General features: G+C 34.0%; 1 protein-coding gene and 1 long non-coding RNA gene across 3 annotated transcripts in view; one reads left to right on the forward strand and one right to left on the reverse strand.

Moving 5' to 3' along the window:
- Window positions 1-3,750: 3,750 nt before the first annotated feature.
- On the reverse strand, window positions 3,751-10,488 carry LOC141541262 (uncharacterized). The gene is made up of 2 exons (XR_012481713.1): window positions 9,945-10,488; window positions 3,751-4,369 (listed from the first exon to the last, which is right to left on the reverse strand). It is a non-coding gene; the product is annotated as an uncharacterized LOC141541262 (long non-coding RNA).
- A 9,145-nt stretch (window positions 10,489-19,633) lies between these two features.
- Window positions 19,634-25,938, forward strand: part of CYP39A1 (cytochrome P450 family 39 subfamily A member 1) — a 138,272-nt gene continuing 131,967 nt past the window's right edge. Inside the window, exon 1 of one of the 2 annotated variants that reach the window (XM_074310737.1) lies at window positions 19,634-20,322. In XM_074310737.1, the coding sequence (XP_074166838.1) occupies window positions 20,146-20,322 (177 nt within the window). In that variant the 5' untranslated portion in view covers window positions 19,634-20,145. The remainder of the gene's footprint in view (window positions 20,323-25,938) is intronic. The other variant, XM_074310738.1, reaches the window with a different exon arrangement.

A 25,938-nucleotide genomic window follows, 5' to 3' on the forward strand; every position in this document is an offset into this window, starting at 1 on the left:
GAAAAATTGTCTTCAAAAGATACCTATTGATATGTATCTCCAAAGATGGGCTTTTCTTTTGTGGTTGGATGGGTTATTGAATTCTCAGATTCTGTGATTCTCAAGTTCTGTAAAATTTTGTATATTTTAAATAGGGATATGCACTGGGGGACTAAGGGTCCCAAGTGAGATATAACCAGATATGCTAGTCTTAAGTTGAACAATTGTCAGATTTTCTGTATGAGCATTTAGACCTCAGAAATCAACAAGTTCTACAAATCAGGCTCGATTTATTGTTTTGTTGATTGTCTTAAGTGATACGGAAAATGTTAATAATGCAGGTAAAATTGAAAGTAGAGGTCTTTCTTTTCCTCCCCCTCAAAATGCTAGTTATGAAACGTTCACCAGCAAACCACTGGATATAACTCCAGCCCTGAGGGCTGAGATCAAGAAGTATAACTGTGATTGAGATAGGGATAATTCATATAAATCAATGAGAATAAATGACTATGGAAATATTCCCAGGAAATAATATTATTTTTAATAGTTTTTATTTACCAGATATATGCATGGCTAATTTTACAACACTGACAATTGCCAAACCTTTTGTTCTAATTTTTCCCTTCCTCCCCAGATGGCAGGTTGACCAATACATGTTAAATATGTTAAAGTGTAAATTAAATACAATATATGTATACATGTCCAAACAGTTGTTTTGCTGTACAAAAAGAATCGGACTTTGAAATAGTGTACCATTAGCCTGTGAAGGAAATCAAAAATGCAGGCGGACAAAAATTGGGATATTGGGAGTTCTATGTAGTGGTTCATAGTCATCTCCCAGAGTTCTTTCGCTGGGCATAACTGCTTCAGTTTATTACTGCTCTATTGGAACTGATTTGATTCATCTCATTGTTGAAGAGGGCCACGTCCATCAGAATTGATCATCATATAGTATTGTTGTTGAAGTACATAATGATCTCTTGGTCCTGCTCATTTCACTCAGTATCAGTTCATACAAGTCTCTCCAGCCCCTTCTGAAATCATCCTGTTGGTCATTTCTTATAGAACAATAATAAGGAAACAATATTATTAAGGAATTATTCATAAATATGTTGTTAATAAGAATAAGGTATTTTCTAATTTTCATTAGACCTACCTGACATATTTACTTACATTCTTTTGTGGATTTAATCTCTTCTGTGTGGTTACTCTTTCCATAGATTCTGGCAACTTGTTGCTGTATTCTCACCTTACATGGGTCTTATCAATGTTCTTTCATAAATATTTCTGAGAGGATTTACTGCAAGTGCCATAGGACTTCCTTTGGGTTTTTATGTTACAATGTAACAATAATGAAACACTAGAACTATTTGCTCTGTTATCCTTCACTGGTTCACCTTCCTTTTGAGTCATACTGTGTTTTGGGGGGTGGTATTATATTTCTTCTTGGGCAAGAGTCATTTTTGGTAAGAGCTGCTACAATCCATTCAGACCCACTTAATTTATATTCCTACATAGCTGGTCACAAAAGGGGGGAAAGTGGAACTGAAAGAAAAAATTCCAACTCTAAAGCCTTACAGATACATCAGTCCAATTCCATAATTTAATGAATAAGGATACCAAAGTGATAGGGGTTCATTCACTTAGTGGAGATTGGTAAGGATGGTTTCATCTGACACTAAACTTCATGCCCATTAAAATGATAAGCTGGGATAATAACATGATAAATAACATGATTAGCATCATAAAAAACCATTATATTTAATGAGAGAAAATGAACCTTGAACACAAGAAAAAAACATTTAGCATTCTAATTGTACACAAAAGGCATCTTAACCAATTATTTGACCAGAAAAACATACATATACATATATATTTATGCACATACACATATGTGTATATATACATACACACACATATATATATGTAAAATGTCTATCAACTGATCACTTTCCTATCATTAAGTTAATCGGAATAAATTAATCTTAAGTCCCAGGAAAGGAAAAAGAAATCCCTCAAATTCTAATTATTATATCATTATGAAATGCATTTCAGTTGTAACAAATTAAGGTTCCTAAGGGAACATAAAAGATCAAAAATTCAGTTTTCTTGTATCTACCTAGACCTTACAAGATTTAGACCAAATAATGGTAAGAATTTCCTGAATTTATGAAATATTTGTAATATGCCATACTTAATTTTTTTTTTAAATTTCAGATCCTTGAAATAACTAAACAATTATTCCAGAAGGCTTCCTAGGGGATGAATTCATGTTAATAGTTGGTGAATGAAGTGAACTGTGAAAGCTGTCTCACAAGATGGATACAGTGTTCTAAAGAGTGAAGGTTAGCTGTGCCCCAAGGCCAGGTTTCTTTTTCCGAAATTTCGTCGTTTATAAGGAGTATGACCTTTTCTTTGTGAGACTAAGTTGGGACCACCTTGGCACTGAAACTCCGATATATGGTAATTTAGTCATTCCAAAGATGTGGTTGGGTTGAAATTTTTTCTTCATTTATAACTTAGAACGCGAGGTCATTTGTCCTGGCTAATCAGTGCAAAGATCCAGCTGATAGGAAGTGTTAGTTCAGGCCCCTATATAATTCTTGTCTGTTAACTGGGCCTTGCCTAACTGCTTGTTCTAACGAGATCATAATAAAATTACTTTCTGCTTTTGCCTTGAGAAATTTCCTTACTTTATTTGAGCTAGTAGTCTTGTCCTACACATTGGTAATTTGCTTCTCATCTATAAATGGATGCATCTTGAAGGTATTTGGAAATTTTACTTTTTTTCAGTTTAAACATTCCCTTTGCATCTTATTTTGAATTTGCTCAACTATCTTTATTCTTTACAAGTTCTACACAATGATCTACATTTCAATCTAGCCTGACAGAATTATTACAGTTCTTGAATCATTGAATCATTTTGAAAATTGCCCATTCTACAATTGAGGAACTAAACTAATGAGAAAAGTATCTTCGACAGAATACTTCTAGAAAATCCCATGAGGCATAAATTTGAGACTACAGACAATAGGAAGGACTTTTGTTTAAAAGCACTGATTGCATATTAAAAATATTACAACATTACTAATTTTTTTAGTATTTAACTGATCCTGTGATCCCAAGCATAGTCCCATATAAGCTTATCATTATTTTGGCTAGTTAGTTCAGGTATTTACAATGCCATCTTAACAAGGCAAGTGTTATGACTTGGATACCATTTTAGGTTTTGTTTTGTTCCATGCTTACCAAAAAAGGGAAAGTGCCATTATGGGCTTTTGGGCATCTATAAAAACCAGTTTATACACTATACTATTTTATAAAACTAAAAGACCTAGCCAAATTATGAGACCTCAGCTAGAATGATAGGTAACTTTAATTTATGTATTTTTAGTATGCTATGATGTATTTGAAAAGAAGTTAAGATGAAGAAGGAAAGTACACTTCTTATTTCCAATTTCAGCCTGAGTTAGTAAATATCTTTGAAAGGCTGATCAGAAAAAAGAACTTAAGAGAGAAAAGCTTTAGTTAATGTGTAAAAATTCAGCAATTATCCATAAAGAATAAAATGTCTTGGAGTTATAGAACAGTTAAAATTTTAAACAGGACATGTATCAGGCTGGCCCTTCATTTGTTTTTTGTTTTTTTTTTTCCCCAAATGATCTTCTGTGTTTGCTGTTTCTTCAGGCACTACAGTTTATCAACCTTTGTCACGGAGATCTGGTTAATCAAGGCATATGTTTGTTGTTGAAGTAATAGACTCAGTTTTCAGTTTTATCTTTATTTGAGAGAAAGAGATTCACCAACTCCATCCTATATTTAATAAATTTGATATTGCTATTTATCATTTTCAGACTTTCATTACTAAGAAGACTGATTTCCTTGGCTATGAATATCTCAAGCCAGGCATTGTCTTCCTAGCATAAATTTAGGCATGAGCAGCTGTTTCATTAATGCTATTCCTAGAAGTTGTCTTGTAGAATCCAAAATCAACTGTTTTAGGGACCAGATCCCAGGGTGTAGAGTGGTGGAGATCCAGGATCAGATTTCTTGTTAGAAAATAGTGTGTTGTATCTCATTAGGTAACCTTCTGATAAAAAAACAGTCTTTCCAATAGTAAAAGGAAGATAAAGGAACCTTGGACCTTGATGATCAAAATTTAGGGCTATCAACCAACTAGTTAGGCATATGCTTGATGAAAATAGTAGCTTCCTGAAGAGGTAGATAATGAAAATAGTGTTTTCTTGAAGATGTAGACATAGTAGGAGGTATACTCTGTGAATGCCCATATCTTAATAATATTGAATATTTTAAATGTCTTAAAATAGATTGATTCCACTCATATATCTGACTTTTTCATAAGTAATCCAGAGTATCAATGACAAGAAATCTGAAAAATTAACCCAAAAGTTAGTACATATTAAAAAAAGGGTTTTCACACACATACACATTTGAAAAGTGTTAAGATTTTCCAACATCATCTTACTTTCTAGTAATAAGACGCGAAAATCTCAAGGATAATCTTATGGTGCAATACAAATCACCAATAATATTGTTTTCAAATATGACAACACATTTGCAGTCACACATATCTAATATGGCTAGTACTTTTATGCCCAATTATTAAATTATTCCTTACTTTCTATTCCCATAATTCAGCCATTTCTATTAACTCACCATAATTAATTAATTCCAGTCTCTTTAGAAAATAATTCTAATTATTTTCTAATTGTTTCCTGAATTTTTATTTCAGGAAACAAGGAAACACAGTGTAGGAAGGAATGAGGATGTTCTGAGATAAGAAGCTACTATAGGAAAAAAGAATGAATGAAAAAAACATTTATTAAACATTTACTATGTGCCAGGCACAGTGATGAGCATTGGGGATCCAAAACAAAAATACAGTCCTGTCCTTATAACACATTTAAGGGAATGGTGACCAGAGAAGTAACTTAAGATGAAAACTGCGATAGGAAAAATTGGGAATGAGAGAAACAATCCAAGATTGCCTTACTTCCCTCCTTTTAATGCAGTCAATATAAAATTGGCAACTGATATTGTCAGATAGATTAAAGAAATTACATTTTTAAAAATAAGTAGGTAAGTTGGAAAAAAGGGAGATTTTTTTTGGAGGGGGCAGTTAGGAAATGTAGGTTGGGAGACCAGAATTTCTGAACTCTTTTGGGACTTTGCTTCACTACATAAACTCTTTAAGAGCAGGTAACATTCAGTTTTTGCCTGGGTATTTCCAGAGCCTACTCATAGTGCTTTATCACACTTAGTAATTGAATAACTGCTTCCTTTATTGACTGATGAGATGGTGACTTTTATTTCTGATTCTAGGTATAAATTGAAGGGAAAGTAGCCTCTTTCTAGGTTGCCATTCCAGTTATTCAGAATAGATAAGGCAATAACAATTCAAATTATTCTTTTCCTGGGGATAAAGATTGTGAGAATAGGAAGAGAAGGAAAAAAAAAAAGAGAGAGAGAGTCCTTACCCTCAAGAAGTTTCTCTTAGAGAAACACCACAAAAAAAGAGGGAGGTTTGGAGTAAGGGCTAGTCTGGTGAGAACATACAATAGCAAAGTCTTTATAGAGGATAGATACTAGAGAATTAGGGACCCCGTTATTTATATATATTCTTTCATTTAAAAGACTTTATTTCATCCCTAACACTGTTGTGCTATGATACTCTTCCCAGTTCTGAAGAGAGGGAGTCAGAGGATGTGGCTTAAGAGATACTCTGTTTCTACCACATACTAACTAATTAACTTTGTAAAAGTCACTTCTCTTCCATGAATCTCAATTTTCTCATTTTCAAAATGTGTAAATTGGCAGATTATTCTTAATGCCCATCCTAACTCTGGGATCCTGTCTCTTTTCACTGCTATTTTGATTCACTTACTAAAAACTAAATTAAAAAAAGAAAGTTATGTTTATTAGCACAAATTTTGTATCAATCATAAGGATTTATGCTAGATTGTGATTAATATATTTAGATTTTAATTAGAAACTTTTATTCCAGAACAGTTTTAGTAGTTTATAGCTATACCATTTTAAAGATATGCTCCAACATAAAATCTGGGCTAAACTATTGACATATTATACACAATTAAGAGTCTAAAGGATCATCCAGCAATTTTAACCTAGTAAAGGATGCTTCAGCAGTAACTTGACTATATTCTATAATTGTCAGTCTGAACCCTAATACCCAAATGCTAGCTTATCAATCAAGAAATCTAGATTTGGATCTCATCTCTAACTATATATATATATATATATGTGTGTGTGTGTGTGTGTGTGTGTGTGTGTGTGTGTGTGTATATATGTATACATACATATATATGTATATATGTGTGTATGTATGTATATATATATATATATATATATATATATATATAACCATGACCAGACCCACTTTAAATTTCTCTTGAGTCTCAATCTTCTCTTCTGTAAAATAGGAGATAATAACTATTTGTACAAGTGAAAGTGCTTTATAAATCTTAAGGGGGCTTAAGAGCAAAAATGTGGGTTATTATTATTTTTTAAATTTCTGGGTATCATAAATTTTAAATACAAGGAAGAAAATGTAGCTCAGATGGAATGAAAGGGAATTTTAAAAGACCTAGAAGGCAAAAGTTAGAATTTATACATCAGATAATTCAAATATAAGAAGTATAAAATTATTATCATTCACAGCCATAATGGTAAAAATTTATAATATATTTATATAATATAAAAATATATATAATACTATGAAATATATTTATATTATATCAATTACTAATTAACATGTTATATTAATATTATAATTATATTATTCTGAGTCCTTTATACAGGACTCAGAAATCTTTCACCTTGTACAGTCTGAATTAAGCAGTCAGTTGAGGATTTATATAGCAGTCCTCTAAAAAGAAAATAAGACAGTTGTACTGACTCCTTTCTATAGTCACACAAGATGTAAATATTCATTATGCAGCATGAAAGAGCCCATGAAAAGTAAATTAGAGAAGCAACAACTCATAGATGAATGTACAGTTTTCGTTTTTCTGCTCAATTCAAACAAATCTTTAAGAAAATGCCATTCTACAGCAATAGTGGGACCTAGCAGAATAAGCTCTAATTTTGAGTCCGATGACTTGGATTCATAGTCTCATCTTTGCAATTTATAATTTATTTTTATATTAGTATAAACAATGTGGCCCTGAGTAAATAATAAACTCTCTAGATCTCAGTTTTATTGTGTGTAAAATGAACATGAGTTAGTTCTTGAAGGTCACTTCTAGTACTAAGTAACCTGTTCCTGGATGACATTTCTTCTGTATCAAAGTCATACCCAAAGTTGTCTCCTCTGATTCTTCTCCATACAAATTTTCACTTAGAAAGCTCACTAACAATCTGGTTCATACAGTATTGTAGTCCTGAAAAGCCTACATTACTACTGCTTTTTTCTTCTAAGTAGCAGGAACAATAGGTAAAATCAAATTCTATATTTTAGGAAACAATGAACATAGTATTCTATAAGTTACTAGGACAGAATGCTTTAAAAAATAAACAAAAACCTCACAATCCTTTAGAAACAAAGAGGTTTCAGAGAAGGATTCATTTCTAGATAACATAAATTGTCATATTTTCTCCAAGTTACACTACTACCAGTAAAAAAAAAAAAAAAAAAAAGATTAAGTAGTTTCATGTTAAAAAAAAATTCCCAAGTTTAATGCGATTATTTCCTCTTTCAAAATAATTGGACATTGAAAAGAAGATTAAAAATAATTATTTCTGTAGGCACTGGTATAAGCAGACCTTAATGACTTTCTACTTACTTTCTTTTTTTAATCTGTTGGTGGATTCATCAATTGACTTTTGATGACACCAATGGTTGACCCCTAAAAAGAAGCTATTAGTTCAGAATATGTAATCTAAGAATAAAACAATCAAAGTTAAATAAAATATAATTATAAAGAAGTAAGAAAACTGATATTCAGGAGAAAAAAACCAACAATATTATAATTATCTCCATTTTGAATGTTCTCTTTCAACCGTTTAGTCACTTGATTTCTTTTTCTGATAAGTAATAACTTACACTAAATGAATGCAAAAGCATAACAATAACAATATTTTGAAAATTTGGGTTTTTCCCATTGGGGAGAGTATAGAGATAAAAATGGTAGACAAGTAACTTTGTTGTGTTTTATTTGAAAATTACAAAAATGTATATATTCTTTCATTTGATAAGTCCATGGGCACAAGTAGCCTTCAAAACTGAGAATTGCACTAGCAGATAGTTACTACTTTTTCCTTTACCCCTTTAAATAAGTTGCATTCATGCTTTTTATTTTTGTGTCAAATTGGTTTCTGAATATGTCATTGATTTTAAAATTGGTTTTGCTCTATTGAGTTCAATCATATAATGCAGTAAAAAATTGTTAAAGCTGGAAGAAATGTGCTAAGAAGTCACAGTACCAGACTGATAGAGTACATTATAAGCTCACATTATCAAAATTCAATTGGGCACTCATTGGAGCAAGACAATCTTGTTATTCTTCCCCAATTGATGTCATATGTAACTCCCCACAAAAGGTTTTCTGAACCTTCTTTCTTCAAGTTTTTTTAACTCCTTCCCCAATCACTCTCAGCTAAGGAGCTCATCTTGTACTTTACTAAAAAAATTGAGACTATTTGAAATGAGCTCTTCATTTTAAAATCATACTCCTTCTTCTCATTCTTTTGTCCCTTCCCCAAGTCTCTGAGACTGAGATAATCTCTCTTGCCAGGGCCAATCCCTCTACATGCACCTTGATATCTCTTCCCTGTCTTTTCCAGTTCATTAAAACCTTAATCATCTCTTTTCTTTGAAACTTCAGTTTCTGCCTGTTCTAAAGTCTTCTCCATTATTTTCAAACAAGTTCAAGTCTTTCCATTCTTGGGATGAGAGGTGGGAAGAAAAGTGAAGATAGGATAGAAACTTTCGGAAAATCTTCCAAGTTAGAATCCTATCTTTCCTCCCTACTCAACAAAATTCCTGGGGAAAAAAAAATTCTGCCTTGAGTAATTCCTCTCCTCTTAACCATTCCCCAACCCTTCTGCAATCTCTGTGTCTTTCTCTGTCTCTCTGTCTCTGTCTGTCTCTGTCTGTCTCTTTCTCTCTCTCTCTCTCTTTCTCTCTCTCTCTCTCTCTCTCTCTCTCTCTCTCTCTCTCTCTCTCTCTCTCTCTCTCTCTCTCTCTCTCTCTCTCTGTCTCTCTTTTGCCTCTTTTCCCTTTCTCTTCAGACCTTCCTGTTCTCCCTCCATCCTCCCCTTTCCCCTTTCTCTACATATATCCCTCTCTCTTACCTTCCCCTATTTTATCTTTTCCCTTCCCCCTCTTTTTTCCTTCTCTCTCTCTCCTCTCTCACTACTCCTCTCCATCTGTCTCTTTTCTTCTATTTGTCTTCTCCATCTCTCTCATCCTTTTCTCCCTCCCTTCTCTTTTCTCTCCTCTCTTTACTTCTTATTCCCCTTCTCTTCCTTTTTACTTTTTTCCTTTCCTTCTTCCCTTTCTCTTTCCCTATGTTCCTCTCTTCCATTCCAACTCCTATTTTCCTTCTTTTCTCCTTACCCCATTCTTTCTCCTATGTCATTATCTCCTCCTCCTCCTCCTCCTCCTCCTCCTCCTCCTCCTCCTCCTCCTCCTCCTCCTCCTCCTCCTCTTCCTTCTCTTCTTCCTCCTCCTCTATGAAGATGACTCTCAAGACCAGCCCCAGTCTCTCTAAACTTCAATCTTGAATACTAATTACATATTGGGCATTTCAAATTGGCTATCCCAGGGACACTTTAGGTTCAAATACTCGTTATCTTTGCTCATAATCCCCTCTTTTTCAAAACTTCCCTGTAGGAATAGGGAAATCATCAGTCTCTCATCAGTAACCAGATTTTTCCCTTTCTACCCACACACCATCTTTCACCTTTTACTACTCTCTACTTACACAATACTTTAGTTCCAGGCCTTAGCATCTCTCGTCTATATTGATTGATCTATCCAAATCCTCATGTATCGTCCTCATTTGAGACGCAGGTAAAGTGACTTTATTGAAAGTGGCAATGCTAGGATCTGTTCTGACTCAGATTCATGGATCTTCCAACTTCGGTGTTCCTAGTCATTTGTCCTGGCCTCTTCAATCCCACTAATACTGATGAAATGAAGAGAAGTGATCAACCACTGGATTAATTTGTGCAGAAGCCAAAAAGCTGGTAATATACCTAGAAAATTTGGGAGATAAAAGGTGAGAAGTGATGAAGTAAAGAAGTAGAATAGTAGTCATATGATTGAAGAGGGGACACTGTAGAAAAAACATATAGCTGGAATTAAGATCTATAATTTTCTTTCATCATACTGGAAAACAGATTGGAACTACATTATGAAAGACCCTGAATGCCACAGTAGGGATAAAGTAGTGGTCATCCCATAAAAATGAAACTCTTAAATAGCCTTATTTACAATTGGACAAAATATGAGTTTAAAAAAAAAGATTGTTTTTCCCCAGAAGTGACTTTAAAAAAAGAGAGAGACCAAGTAGAGATGAAAAAATGATAGCATGGCACAATATTTTGAAGTAGAATGGTCTAGGATCATAGTTTCCAACTTCTGGGCTACAAACTGTTCGAAGATTGGACACAAAGGGTTTTTTTTTTTGTTTGTTTTGTTGTTGTTGTTGTTTTTATAAATAGAACACAAATCCAGTTGGATTGTCTTTATTTGTTGCATCAAAATCCAAACAGTGAAATAAGCTAGATGACACATGTAATCTAAGGTTAAAACTCTCATTACTTCAACTACATTTCTAATCTCTGAAAGCTAAAAAACAGTACCATACACAAACTCATTAAAAATAAGAAGAAACTACATTTTATGTAGACAATATATAATTATGTTTCTGACATGTATCTTTACTATTCTTAAAATACAGATAAATGCTGTTGTGACTAACAAGACTCATATAGCAAAAAAGAGTAAATTAATAGATACTAATAATACAACTACAAATATTTTTGACATTACAAAAGAATCTTTACACTCAAAAAGCTTGGAAGTCAAATATTATAATGGGAAGAATCCTAGACAGGAAATGACAAGACGTTTTACTGACTCAAGGTCTGCCACTAATAGGCAGAATTTGCTAGATATTAAAGTTATTTTTATCTACAAAATGAGACAATTAGAACATATTTAGGTAGCTAGATGGCATGTTGGATCTGGGGTTAGTTAGAAACACCTGAGTTCCAATTCAAGATTCGTATCTCAGTTCCCTCATCATTAAAATAGGGATGGTAATAATACTTAACTCTCACGGTTGTTGTGAGAATCAAATGAGTTAATATCTATAAAGCACTATGTCAGTACTGGCTATTATATGATTTCTAAATTATTTCCACAATTTCATCTGTCTTAGATACTACCACCAGATACATCTTCATAAAACAGTTCTGCCATTACCACTTTCTTCCCTGTTGTTTATGAAATAAAGATTAAGTTACTTAGTCTGGCATTCAGGGTTTTACTGTTTTTCTGATACTGTTTTCTTCAACATCCTCCCTCATCTGTGTGCTTTCCAATCACATGGCTACTATTCTAGTTATATCCCTCATAACCTCTCAGCCAAATTTCTGGAATATTATCTTGTTTCTAGTTTCTCCTCCCTGGATTCCACTTATCTTTCAGAAAGTTCCAAAATAATTGTTTCAAGGAACAGGTGTGACCATTCCAATAGTCTATTCAAATATCTGCAGTGGTTCTCTACATATTTCTTGGATAAAATGAAGTCTCTTAAATTCAGCTATTAGATCCCATCACAATGTGGCTCCAATCACCTTTCTGGAGTGATATTACTTCTCTCCTCGACAAATTAGGCCTACTAATTCCATATCACTTCCCCATGCTTTCACACATGCTCCACTGGGATGTTTTCTCTAATATCCTACTTCCCCAGTTAGTAATGCTTTCACACTTCAAATTACCTTATTTTCACTTATCAGTATTCATAATCTAAGCTGCATCTCTCTTCATAGAATAGAAGTAGATGGAAGGCAAGGGACTATTTGACTTTTATCTTTGTACCTTCAGCACTTAGCAATGTAATATGTTTCATGTAGTAAATATTTGAAAAATGTTTGTTGCACTGAATTGAATTGTAAAATCCTAGTTATTTATTCATCAATTCATTTATTTAATATATGCTAGACCATGCAGATACAAGGACAAAAATAATTCCTTGTGGTCTCTGACACATACAGACCATGTTATCCTAGGTAAGTCACTTACCTTGCCTGTGCCCCAAACAACTCTCTAAATCAGTACTGCCAATCTAAAGATTAGCATCAGAAACTTCCCAAAATAATGAATCTGAAAGTCTGTTTTTTTAATGGAAGAAAAGTTAATAGAAGGTAATATGAAAATCAGACTAAAATAATTACTTTGCTAAGCCCCAAGTTAGAATATTGTTTTCCAGTGATGTGTTCACTAATAACAAGTGCTTCACTGTAAAGTGGCTAGATCTGGAAATACATCAAGAGAAAAAATAAAAATGATAATTAAGAAATTAGGAATATTTTTAGATTTGTTTTTAAGTCAGTTTTGACAATGGCTTATTTTCTCTAATCAAGTCAATACAATGTGAATTTATTAAATACTTTTTTTGTTACTATGTGTTAGCCACTGTGCTAAGCACTCATATAAAAAAGAGGCAAAAGTTCACTTCATGGAACTCACAATCTAATGAATAGAAAAGAAAAAAAAATCATGACTCTTAACTTGATAAGGGAGATATGAAAACTATGCACAAACAAGAAATATACAAGATAAACTGCAGATTATCAAGAAAAGGGAAGGTACTTGAATTAAAGAGGAAAAGGAAAGGCTTTTTGTAGAAAGTGAGATTTTAGCTGGGACAGTTAGAAAAAATTAAATCATTTTTTCTAAGACTCCACTCACCATCACTGTGATTTCCTAATCAAAATATTTCTTACTAGCTGCTAGCTGTCATGGCTTCCCTTATTGCAAGGTAAGCTTTTTGAGAGAAAGGATGGCTTTTGCTTTGCTATATTTGTACACTTGGCTGTTAACACAAACCATGGCCCAAAGTAACTATTTAATAAACGTTATATCATTTCTTCAAAGCAAGTGATAGCATCTGCTTAAAAATGTCTTAAATAAAATTAATTTGAAGCAATTAAGCTATGAAGGTGAGCAAATAATTCCTTGACTCCTAGTTAGAATGACAAGAAATGTGAGAGAAAGGAAGGACTGGATTTGCTTTATTCAATATAAAAAAAACTATTTATGAGCTCCCAAACTCTGGAAAACAACTACTGTGACTATAATCCTTTAGAAACCTAAGGTTTTTAAGGCTTCTTCAGAAAGTAAAGATTATATAATGTTTTAAGATTTGAAAGGTCAGTTTTATTGTTTTTTTAAATGACTACAAACCAAACAATTCACTGACCAACCATATTTCCAAAGAACCAATAATGAATCACGTTCACTCATGAATCATCTCAATGAGGCACAGAATAAGACATATTTCCAGATATAGTCAATATGAGACTCTGGTTTCCTTGACAGTATATTTAATAAAAGGTTTTACTTTATTTTGTCCAGTAAGGGGCAGATGAAAGAGAGAGAGAGAGAAGGGAACTAAAAATGGGCTCATCAAAAAAGTGGTCGTTGGAACATATTTTTGAAATGCACCAAAAAGAACTGAAGGAAAGTAAAAAATAAAGCAGGATAGCTTTAAAAGCTACATGTTCGATTTATTATGTGCTTAAAAAGAAAGGCAAGCTGTACAAAATAGAAACTTATAGTTTAATGTACAAACCTATTTTTCTATTCTGCAAAGATAGATGAGGATTGCTTAATTTAATTGATGTTTAAGTTTAAAATTGAAAAAAAATAAATTTCTAAAGAGAAAAAAGGGTAAGTTATTTTCAAGAACTTGGGAATTGTAAATAAATATAATTACTAGACTAGATTTGGATTTCAAAGGTAAACTCATCTCTTTTTCTCCCAGATAGGGCCATTCCCTTCTAAAACTCTCTTCATATTCCACCTGATCTTTTCCCAGATTATTTGTGCATCTTACTTTCTAAGAAGGATGTGACAAAAACACCAACCAAATAAAAATAGTTAAATAAAAGAAGGGTGTGACCACAATTAGCCTAATCAAGACTAGTAAGATTTAGAGAGGGGATAAAAAAGTCTTGAAGATATCTTCTTACACAAAATATAACCATGCCTCTTTGTATTACCTTTAGTTGAGTAGAGTAAGGAAGATTGCAGATTTGAAATCTTAGAAGTTAAGACTCTAGAGCAACTAGGTAGTACAGTGGATGGAGTTGGAAGCCTGGAGTCAACTCATTTTCCTGAGTTCAAAACTGACCAAAACACTTCCTAGCTGAGTGATCCTGAGCAAGTTATTTAACCCTGTTTGTCTCAGTTTTCTCATCTGTAAAAATGCATTGGAGAAATAATTAGCAAACCATTCCAGTATCATTGCCAAGAGAATCCCAAATGGGATGCTAAAGAGTCAGATATGATAAACAACTGAACAACAAAATCTGTTTAATATTGTAGTAATGTCTACAAATTTACTTGAATTTTGCAAACCTAGGTTTCTCAACAGTTAAAAAAGGATTAATACTACTTACTTGCCTCCCTAATCTTTAAAGTTTTGTGTGGAAAATGCTTTGTAAACTTCAAAGCACTATAAAAATGAATTATTAATACATTTCTTTCAGGTTCCATTTTCCAAAGTAAGATAACTGATGATATTATAAGAGATTATATTCATACAAATACAATATATATTCATATCATTAGATCAGTGCTTTACTATTTGAAAAGTCCTTTTTAAATACCTAATTTAGTCTTCACAACAAACCTGGGAAGTAGGTGCTATTATTATTATCCCCATTTTACAAACAGGGAAATTGAGACAGACAGTGGTTAAATGATTTATCCAATTTTAGTGTCTGAGACTACTGGAAACTGATATTTCTTATTCCAGGTCCATCAGTGCTACACTTAGGTGGCTCATTCTCTCATTTATTCATTTTACACATTTAGAGTTATAGTTATCAACATTCAATGAAGTTTCACCTTACCTCCCATGTTTATTAAGGGAACTCTCTGGACATTCGGCACTCAGCCTGTCCAGAGGCCACATATTTCTCCCTTTTTCAAAATTTCCAGGAAGGTACAATGTATACTTAAAAATATATAGGAATAAAATGAGAATGTGAAAAGTGTGGTTATCATGGATATAAATTACAATGAATCCTATTGTAGCTATTTGTACTGAAATAACTCGGACTACCTTGAAATTGGAGAAAGTCATCTTTAGGAGAGCTCAACCTTTGAGCATGAGTTTGGGGTTATCAATAATATTATAAATTTAGAGATTTTGAAAAGTATTCCATTTCAAATTTGCTTTCAGTTCCATATTTCTCCTCCCTCAACACTTTCCTTACCTATTGAGAAAATAAAGTCATGCAAAACAAGTTTCTACAATAACTTTGTTATGAAAATTTTTTTAAAAAATTCAATCTGTACTTCAAGGATAGTATTTTTTTTATGAGGCCTTTGGAATTGTGGTGGAATATGTGTTAAGCAGAGTTATCAAGTTTTTCATAGCTGATCAGCTTTTCAATATTGCAATTACTGTGTTCTCAATATAATAAGTACTTTGGGAAAAAGGTCTTTCCCATTATAAATACATTTACATTTGGCCAATTGTGTTTTTAAGGAATTAATTTCTTCAGTGATTTTTTTTTTTGCATTTGGCCAAATATATATATATATATATATATATATATATATATATATATATATATGTGTGTGTGTGTGTGTGTGTGTGTGTGTGTGTATGTGTATATATATATATATATGCATATATATATGTATATTTTAAGAATTTTCTTCAGTCAGTTTTTGTTCCTTTATCAGGATATTTCTTCTCTTTACATTTCTCTCATTTCTCTTCCTAATTTTTCTTCTGCCTCTCTTATTTGACTTTTAAAATCTTTTATAGTATTTCTAAGAAGCTTTTTTGGGCTTGGGACCAATTCATATCACTCTTTGAGATTTCTTCTGTGGGCTCCTTATCTGAGTTAGTGTTTTTGTCTTCCCTGTCACCACAATAGTTTTCTATAGTTAAGGTTCTTTTCTGTTTCTTGATCATTTTCTTTCTTTCTCTTTTTTTCTCCTATTTTATGGTTGACCTCTGCTTCTGGGGTGCAGGGGGTACTGTCCCAAACTTCATGTGCAGGTCTCAGCCTTGGCTTTGAGCACAGAGACCCTTTGTATTTGGTGTCTTGCTCACAGCAGGGGTAGTCCTGCCTGCTCTCTCCAAGAGCAGCAGGGAAAGCACTGACTTTTCCCACATAGTGTATGGGCTAGATTGAGCATCTTCCATCCCAGTGAGACAGATCTTTCTTGAAGTCCTTAGAATATATCTTGATCTGGAGGCTGATTTCATTCCATCAGACTATTCAGAAGCTTGATTTCATATGGTTTTTAAAGTAAACTTGGAAAGCTCAGGCAGCTTCCTGGCTTCAGTCTACCATCTTGGCTCCCTGCTATAATGCATTTTCTAAGATTTAATGACAAAGATTAGGTTAATAAAAGGCAAATTCATAATGTAATAAATAACTATTAATGGAAATGTATATATGAAGCAACAGAGGTACTCATAGGTGGCAGAGTCAGAAAGAGAAATAAATTGTTATAAGATCGCTGTATACTTCAATGCTGTATGAAGATGTATTCTGATGGAAGTGGATATCTTCAACATAAAGAAGATCCAACTCACTTCCAGTTGATCAATGATGGACAGAAACAACTACACCCAGAGAAGGAACACTGGGAAGTGAATGTAAATTGTTACCACTACTGTCTATCTACCCAGGTTACTTATACCTTCAGAATCTAATACTTAACATGCAACAAGAAAATGGTATTTACACACATATACTGTATCTAGGTTTTATTGTAACACATGTAAAATGTATGAGATTGCCTGTCATCGGGGGGGAGGGAATGGAGAGAGGGGGAGATAATTTGGAAAAATGAATACAAGGGATAATATTATTTAAAAAATTACTCATGCATATATACTGTGAAAAAAATTCTAAGTAAAAAAAAAAGAAAAAAAAATTGCTATAGACTCCAAATGAACATGAAGAGCAAGACAATAGGAAAGCTAAAAAATAAACAATGGCCTGGATCAACATGAAACAAACAAACAAACAAAAAAAGCCTTTCCTTATGTGATATGTTTGATAAACAGTAAAATCTTGTTCCTATTTCCTTAAAAAGTGGCATTTTATATGAAGTCAGTTTATAAAAGATTTTCAAGTATATTGAATCTTGGGCAAAACCCCAAAAAACAAAAAACAAAAAACCAAATTAGACCAACAGGATGATTTGAGAAAGGCCTGGAGAGACTTACATGAACTGATGCTGAGTGAAATGAGCAGGACCAGGAGATCGTTATATACTTCAACAACAATACTATATGAGGATCAATTCTGATGGATGCGGCCCTCTTCAACAATGAGATGAACCAAATCAGTTCCAATAGAGCAGTAATGAACTGAACCAGCTACACCCAGATAAAGAACTCTGGGAAATGACTATGAACCACTACATAAAATTCCCAATCCCTCTAATTCTGTCCGCCTGCATTTCTGATTTCCTTCACAGGCTAATGGTACACTATTTCAAAGTCCGATTCTTTTTGTACAGCAAAACAACTGTTTGGACATGTATACATATATTGTATTTAATTTATACCCTAACATATTTAACATGTATTGGTCAACCTGCCATCTGGGGAGGAGGGGAAAAATTAGAACAAAAGGTTTGGCAATTGTCATTGCTGTAAAATTACCCAGGCATATATCTGGTAAATAAAAACTATTAAAATAAAAAAAAAATTAGACATACAAGGAAGACTGGGTAATTCAGCTTATTCCCTGGGAACAAAAATTTAGGGAACTACAAAAAATCAATTTATGAACTCCTTTGATTGAAGAACAATGCTAAGCAGCAAAAAATTAAATATATAAATAAATAAATCTACCGTAATCATATGTATCCATTTGTAAATACTAAGAAAATTCTGAATGCTACTCAACTAAATTTGTTTTTAATTGCTTCTTATATTATTTTCAAATCACAAATTACGAAAATGATTTGAAGACAAGTTGTGGCCTTGCATGGTACCAGAGTAAGTAGTTAGAGCTCTCCTCAGGAGCACTTCATTGTTGAGAATGGTTCCAAACTATGGGCCCAGTGCATTATCTATGATAATAGAGGTAATCTGATTGTCAAATGGACTGACACAAAAACTGATTTGGTTTAAACAGATACATTTAATCTAGGTTCCTTGTTGGCTCACCACACAGTCTGAGTACTCTGCCTGGTCGAGAAACTTCTGGCACCTATTTTAGTTAAGCCTATTCCCACCCTCTAAGAAGCAGCCTCTACAAGGGGTTCTCAGCCTACAGCCTGTGGTCCAGATGTGGCCACTGAGGACATTTATGCGGGCCGGGTTATAGCAAAGGGGCTGAGGGGCGGAGACAGAGTGTTTTTGTTTTTACTATAATCCCGCCCTCCAACAGTCTGAGGGACAGTGAACTGGCCCCCTATTTAAAAAGTTTCAGGACCACTGCAACAATCTCCAAATTAGCCTTTATCACTTCTACCTTTATTCTCTCTTTCTCACCGGGCATTGTATATCAGAAGGCAGGTTAGGATCAAGGTTCTGGAATTCAAAACTCCACATAATCATGTTGGATTTAGACAGGTTCTAATCCCTGGCTTCCCAGCAGAGCCCAGAAAGAGTCTTAAAATGTAGTGCAGTAACAACCACAACAACAACAACAAAAATCGGTTCTGCACATATATATAGTACCTAGGATATACTATAAGATATTTAATATGTATGGGAATGCCTGCCATCTAGGGGCGGGAGTGGAGGGAAGGAGGGGAAAATTCAGAACAGAAGGGAGTACAAGGGATAATGTTGTAAAAAAAAATAACTATGCATATGTACTGTCAAAAAAAGTTATAATTATAAAATTAATTAAAAAAAAAAAAAGATGTAGCGAAGTAATCCGGAAACAGTCCAGTCCTTCATAATACAGACAAGGAAAGAGAAGTTGAGAAAGGTCACACATCCAAGCTGTAGACAGGTAGCTACGTCGGGATTTGAACTCAAAGCTCTACTGGCTCCAAAGTCAGACTAGAAATGGTAATGCATCAGTCAGCTGAAGATGTCTCTTACTCCAGCCCTGCATCCCTGTGCTCTGTGGATGCTGTGCGTTCCAGGACCCATCCCGCCCCGCTAGTCTCCCAGGAGCAGCCCCACCGGCTCTCCGACCCCTCCCCTTAGCCTTCCATCCGTCGCACTAGGGGAAGACGAGGGAGAAGGGGAACCGGGTACCGGCCCCGGCAGCTGAAGAGGAAAGTACTGAATGTACTTGTTCAGGGCCATTTCTGAACTAGAGTCAAAGCTCTCTTTTGTCCACTGGGCAGGCCCATTCAGCTGCAGGACAAACAAATCCCCCCCTGGGCCGGCCCCCCTTTCTTCCTCGTCAGTTTACTTCTCCATCGGCGTGTGCTGTCTCAAGCGTCCAGCGGCCTAACGGGACCATGTCCAGCGGCCTCAGTCCAACAGTTCCCTACAGAGATGCCTGCCCCCCTCCCACTCCCCGCCCACTCCCCGCCCACTCCGTCTGCCCTCCCCGCGTATGGCCCGGGTGCTACAAGCTAGCCAGGAATAGTATTAAAACGGATACAATAATGAATGCGAGGCTACTGCGCAGCAGAAAAACCCGTGAGATAAAGCTCGCTGAGACTTCTGGGAAATGTAGTCTTTTCAACCCTTCCTCCTAGACTTTCGGCATCACAGGCCTTTCAAGTCCAGCCTCCTGATTGGTCTGAAAGACGCTCCTCTCCCTCCCACTGATCTTGCCTCTTCCCGAACCTACATAGCGCTTCATGTGGCCCGACTCTAGTCAACTTCGGGGCAACATCCTCTGAGAGTCTGCCCGCAAGTTGGGAGGCGCAAGCTCTCTTCTCACCACCTGTAAAACTTAAAAAAACAAAACACTACGAAGACAGCCAGAGAAATGGAGATATTTTTCATGTCTTTGGCCCTAATCCTAGGATGCCTTGTCTTTTATTTATTTCATCAGCAAAATAACTTGCACAGACCCCCGTGCATAAGTGGCTGGATACCTTGGATTGGAGCCGGTTTTAAGTTTGGAAAATCGCCTCTGGAATTTATAGAGCAAGCAAGAGTCAAGGTAATGGGCAGGGATCAAAGAGGAAGTTGAGAAAAAAAAAAAAGTTTTGTTGCCAAAGTTTCTTCTTGTTATTTTGTATTTATTTATGCTGGTTAATATTTTCCCGTTTCCCCAGTGCTGATAGAAAGTGTCTTGAAATCAAGGACTTAAATCTTTGTTTTTATATCGCTGCTCTTGAAGTAGCTGATAATAAATAATGGAAATTAAATGTATTCTTTCTTTTTCCAGTCAAGGTTGGGGTATGCACGGGCTTACTTTATACTCTGAGATCATTGGATCGAATCTATCTTTAGATATAAATCGAGGGATGTATCTGTCTGTCTGTCTATCTAACATCCATCCAACACTGCAGATGATCTGAACCCTAACTTGGAACAGAAAAAGTAAAAATGCAAATAATTAATATGATACTTATGATAATTACTGGTGCCCAATATACTGTTATTAATCCTTAATCGGAGCTAATTGAAGATTTCTTTTTTAATTGCTGGTAAATGTTTAACATCCTGGCTTCTACCCCACCCCTGCCCAACATTTAAAGAACACGCTTTTATGTTCAATCTTCATTGCTAACATTTTCTCTATCACTTTCTTAGACTAGGCTACGAAATCCTGAAATGTTGTTTTGCTGCTTTCATAGATGGAAATATTCACACTGAAATTTTATTTTATTTTTTAATTAGTATTTTTTTCAAATTGCATATTAAGTAGATTTCAGCATTCATCTTTGTAAGATTTTGAGCTTCAACGTTTTCTCCCTCTCTCCTTTCTTGTCCTTTTCTCAAGACAGCAAGCAATCTGGTAGAAGTTATACATGTCTGATCATGCAAAACATTTTCACATTAGTTATGTTCACACTGAAATTTTAATGACTGGTTCTGAGCTACTTCTAGCTGGTTCCAGCACATTATTAGATAATTATAGAAGATAAGGGAGGAAAAAATGTTGTCAAATGAAATTTGTGTAAAGTTTCAAAGGTTTACTATGGCAAAATATGCTATTTAATCTTTCCAATTTTTTCTCAAATTAAAACATTAAAAATGAGATAGTAAATTTCACAGATTTACCGAATGTTGGAGCTCTGGGAGCAGGGCTTCTTAAAATGTTTTTCCACTTGTGACCCCTTTTTACCCAAGCAATTTTACGTGACCCCAGGTATATTGGTATATAAAATAGGTATATAAATCAAACTTTTATTATAAATCATAATTTTGTGATCAAAACATTTAGTTACTAAATTCCATATGGAATTGCAAACTACAGCTTAAGAAGCTGGGCCTTAAAGAACATTTAATATAATCTTCTCATTAATCTACATATACTCCGGGTGTCAGAAGTTCCCTCCTGTAATGAAGAGCTAGGCTATCCTTTATGAAATTTCTCATAAATCATTGGGGCTTTTCTGCACCAATATCCCTCCTCCTTCCCTGCCCCACCCCCATAGGTCTGGCTTCTTCTAAAGGTAGTTGTCATTTGTAACCTTTCTAAACTTGTCCTAAAAAAATGTTTTCCAAGTAGAAAAAGCTACTGTCCTGTTTTTGTATTCTGAAATTTAGTGAATCTGAAGTACAAGTTAATCCTCTCCATAGGCTCCTGTTATCTATCTTTCCCTTTCTAAGCTCAAACATTTTAAATTATATTTCACCTGTTCTCATTCCTAAATGCCTCTATTTCTTTCATAATTTTAGTTATTTTTCTTTAGACTTCTCCCAGACTCGTATCTTTTTTGATATATGGAGCTCAGAAACTAAACTAAGTATTGCAGATATAGATTCAACTCCCTCTACTATGACTTTTTCAATTAAAATAACACTTGTTTCTGATGTGCTTCAAGGTGATCCCAGTATTTCTTTGGACTTTTGAGGTAGTTGATTCAGTCATTTATTCATCACTTACAATGTGCTAGACATGGGAAAGATGATATAAGTCACTGCATCTGTTTTCATGGAGATAAGATGAGGAAAATAGTGTGAAATGAGCCTGAGATGAGAGATTGGTTAGATACAGGATATGGAGGGCTATGAATTCCAGACTAAAGAGTGGACATTATTGAATTGGCACAAATATTATTCATTTTTTACAATCACTCAATCACTTGATTTACCAAAAAAAAAAAAAAAATGGAAAGGGAGTTTCTTTTTTAAAAAAATTTCAACTGTTATTTCTGTATCAAAAAAAGAACAGTAACAAATTAACAGCTTTTCTTACATTATTCCAAATGGCTTGTCAAAACAAGTTCATAATGCCAAAATACAACATTCTGTCAGTAATGACTTTGACCTTAAGCAAATATATATATATTTTAAAAGTACCCTTTTACATTATAGAATTGTTGGCAAGAAAACACTTTGGAAAAAATCTAGTTAAACCCCTTATTTTGCCAATAAGAAAACTCAAGTCTATTTAAGTAACTTTTTGGTATAGATATATAGAGATATAGATATAGACTGATAGATAGGAATAGGATACTAATCCCATCTTTTATTTCAGTATGCCTCTTTTAATATGTCTGAGGTCATATTAGGAGGTTTTTATTACTGATTTATTTTTTTATTTTAATTTTATTTTTTTATTTTATAATTATAACTTTTTTTTTGACTGTACATATGCAGGGGTAATTTTTTACAACGTTATCTCTTGCACTCACTTCTGTTCCTATTTTTCCCTTCCTTCCCTCCACCCTTTCCCCTAGATGGCAGGCAGTCTTATACATGTTAGATATGTTATAATCATCTATTTTTGCTTGTTTTTGCTGCTATATCACACTTGTAAATCTTATCAACCTGTAATCTATTACAATGTTTGAAGTTTTTTTAGATGACTTGCTATCCAACCTTAGTTTCCCTTCTTCAATAAATCAAACAATAATAAGTATTTATTAAACAACAATTATATTTCAAGGAGTATCATAGGCTCTGGGCATACAAACCCAATAAATGAAATAATCCCCAAGGAGGTTACATTTTAATGGAGACTGCAAGTACTATACATATATAAGAACAGAGACAAAAAAAAAATGAAATATTTGTTTACATATATACTTCAGAATATATACTAGAACTCTTATTCCTCCCCTCCCCCTATTTAGATATTAGGCTTTTCATTGTAGACTTATATCCATGGCCCTGTCAAGCCCTAGTATTCTTTAATTCTGCATTCACTTTAACTTTCTTAGCTGGCATGTTAAAAATATTAACAGGTCTTTTTCAGACAAGTTGCCATTTGGCTACCTAACTGCCAGTTTTTGTAACCCAAAGTTATTTTTTTAACTTATATATAACATTGAATATTTATCCAAATTACATTTTATTATGTGAGATCCAGCTCCAGGTACCAGGCTGTTGTTAAAATAATTTTAATGTATTGGTCTCTAAATTATGCATAGCTAGAGATGCATAAAACAGGCTGAAAGACAAGTAAAAACTAAAAAGTAGTTACTTTCAGAGTGAGGAGTGATTACACATTCCTGGACAAGAAACCTTGCCTTTTGCAGAAAAAGGTAGATTTTTACACAAATTGCAAGTGATAAGGGAGGGAATGGAGATTACAATATAATCATTTTTCCAGGCCTTAGTAGTTTCCCCTGACAAGCTCATGAGTACAGGACAATATTGATATTCTTGAGTCCTGTGAGAACAGTTCTTAAGTGATTCTTTCAGATCTTTTGTGTCGGTTATTACATGGTGAGAAACAGGACCAGAGTTCAAATCTGACCTTTGACACACTACCTGTCTGACCCTGGGCAAGTCACTTAACTTATTTTCCTAAGTGTCCTCATCTATAAAATGAGTTAGAGAAAAAATAGTAAATCATTCCATTATCTTTGCCAAGAAAATTCTAAATAGGTCACAGAGTTAGACATGAGTGAAGTGACTTAAAAAAAAGGCACAGATTTGCAAGGGACTCCATTGAAGACCTTCCAAGTCAATCATAAATTATTAATAACAGTTTTTGTGTCCAACCATTCAACATATTTGAGTATACCTAATTATACTGTTACCTGGCTCACATTTCTTTATTTTATCCACAAGTATAGTATGACTAACTTTACAAAAGGTAAAATTATATATAAATGCTAGATATTATTCATTATTATCATTACTAATATTACTTTTTAATTTAAATTTTAATAGTATTTTATTTTTCTAAATGTATGCAAAGAAAGTTTTCGACATCTATCTTTGTAAAATCTTGTTCCTTTTTTCCTTCTATCTTCCCTCTCCTCTCCCCAAGACAGCAAAAATTCAATATAGGTTAAACATGTACAGATTTTCAAAACATATTTCCATATTCATCATGCTAAACAAGAAAAATCAGATAAAAAGGGAAAAATGTAAGAAAAAAGGACAAACAAGCAAACAAACTATGCTTTGATTCACATTCAGTCTACATAATTCTCTCTCTTCATGGGGATAGTACTTTATTGTCTTGAATCATCTCATTATTGAAAAGAGCTAAGTCCATTACAGTTGATCATCACATAATCCTGTTGTTACTGTGTACAATGTTCTCTTGGTTCTACTCACTTCTCTTAGCATCAATTCACATAAGTCTTTCCAGGCTTTTCTGAAATCAGCCTGCCCATCCTTTCTTATAGAACAATAATATTCCATTACATTCATATACCATTACTTATTCAGTCATTCCCCAACTGATGGGCACACTTTCCTTGCCACCACAAAAAGAACTGCTACAAACATTTTTGCACATATGAATCCTTTTTTACTTTTTTATGATCTCCTTGAAATATAGATACAGTAGAGTCACTGCTGGATCAGGGGTCAGTCCGGTTTCACTTACCACTCTGATCATCTTGGCATAAAGGTCATAATGGCTGTACTTTAGAATATTGATCTGCTTATAAGATCAGAGGTTCCAGTCTCTTTTACCTAAAAGAGAGAATGAGAAGTACAGACACCAAGGACCAAAACCTGGCTTTAGAGGAAAGGAGATAAAATTGCTTATTCCCTTATAGTATTGTCTCTTTCTACCATCAGAGGAGTCAAAAATGAGTAAAAAACCTGGTATCTGTCAATAGTAAAACACATTCTCCCACTATCTTCCCTATTTCTGATAAGTCAGCCAGCCACTCAGTAAGTATTAAATGCTTACTATTTGCCAGTTTCTGTGCTAAGCATTTGGAATAAAAAAGAAGGCAAAAGAAAGTCATCTGGTCCATAGGATTCTTTTGTAGAAAGCTCATTGATGATAGTTGTTCATTTTTTCCTCTAAAATTAAATTCTTTAAGTAATCTATTATATCTTCTGTTAGAGTATTTGTGGGGGTTCTTTTTGCAAATATTCATCCATTTTCCTTACATTTCAGTTTTATTGGCAGATAATTGAGTAAAACAATGTATAATAATTGCTTTTTTTATTATAGCTTTTTTATTGACAGAGCATATGCATGGATAATTTTTCAACATTGTCCCTTGTACTCACTTCTATTCCAACTTTTCCCCTCCCTCCACCCCCTCCCCTAGAAGGCAGGTCTTACACATGTTAAATATGTTAAAGTATATCTTAGGTACAATATATATGTGCAGATCTGTACAGTCCTCTTGTTGCACAAGAACAATCAGATTCAGAAGGTAAAAATAACCTGGAGGGGAAAAAA

Source organism: Sminthopsis crassicaudata, chromosome 4 (assembly GCF_048593235.1).
Source record: "Sminthopsis crassicaudata isolate SCR6 chromosome 4, ASM4859323v1, whole genome shotgun sequence".
NCBI classification, from domain to species: domain Eukaryota; kingdom Metazoa; phylum Chordata; class Mammalia; order Dasyuromorphia; family Dasyuridae; genus Sminthopsis; species Sminthopsis crassicaudata.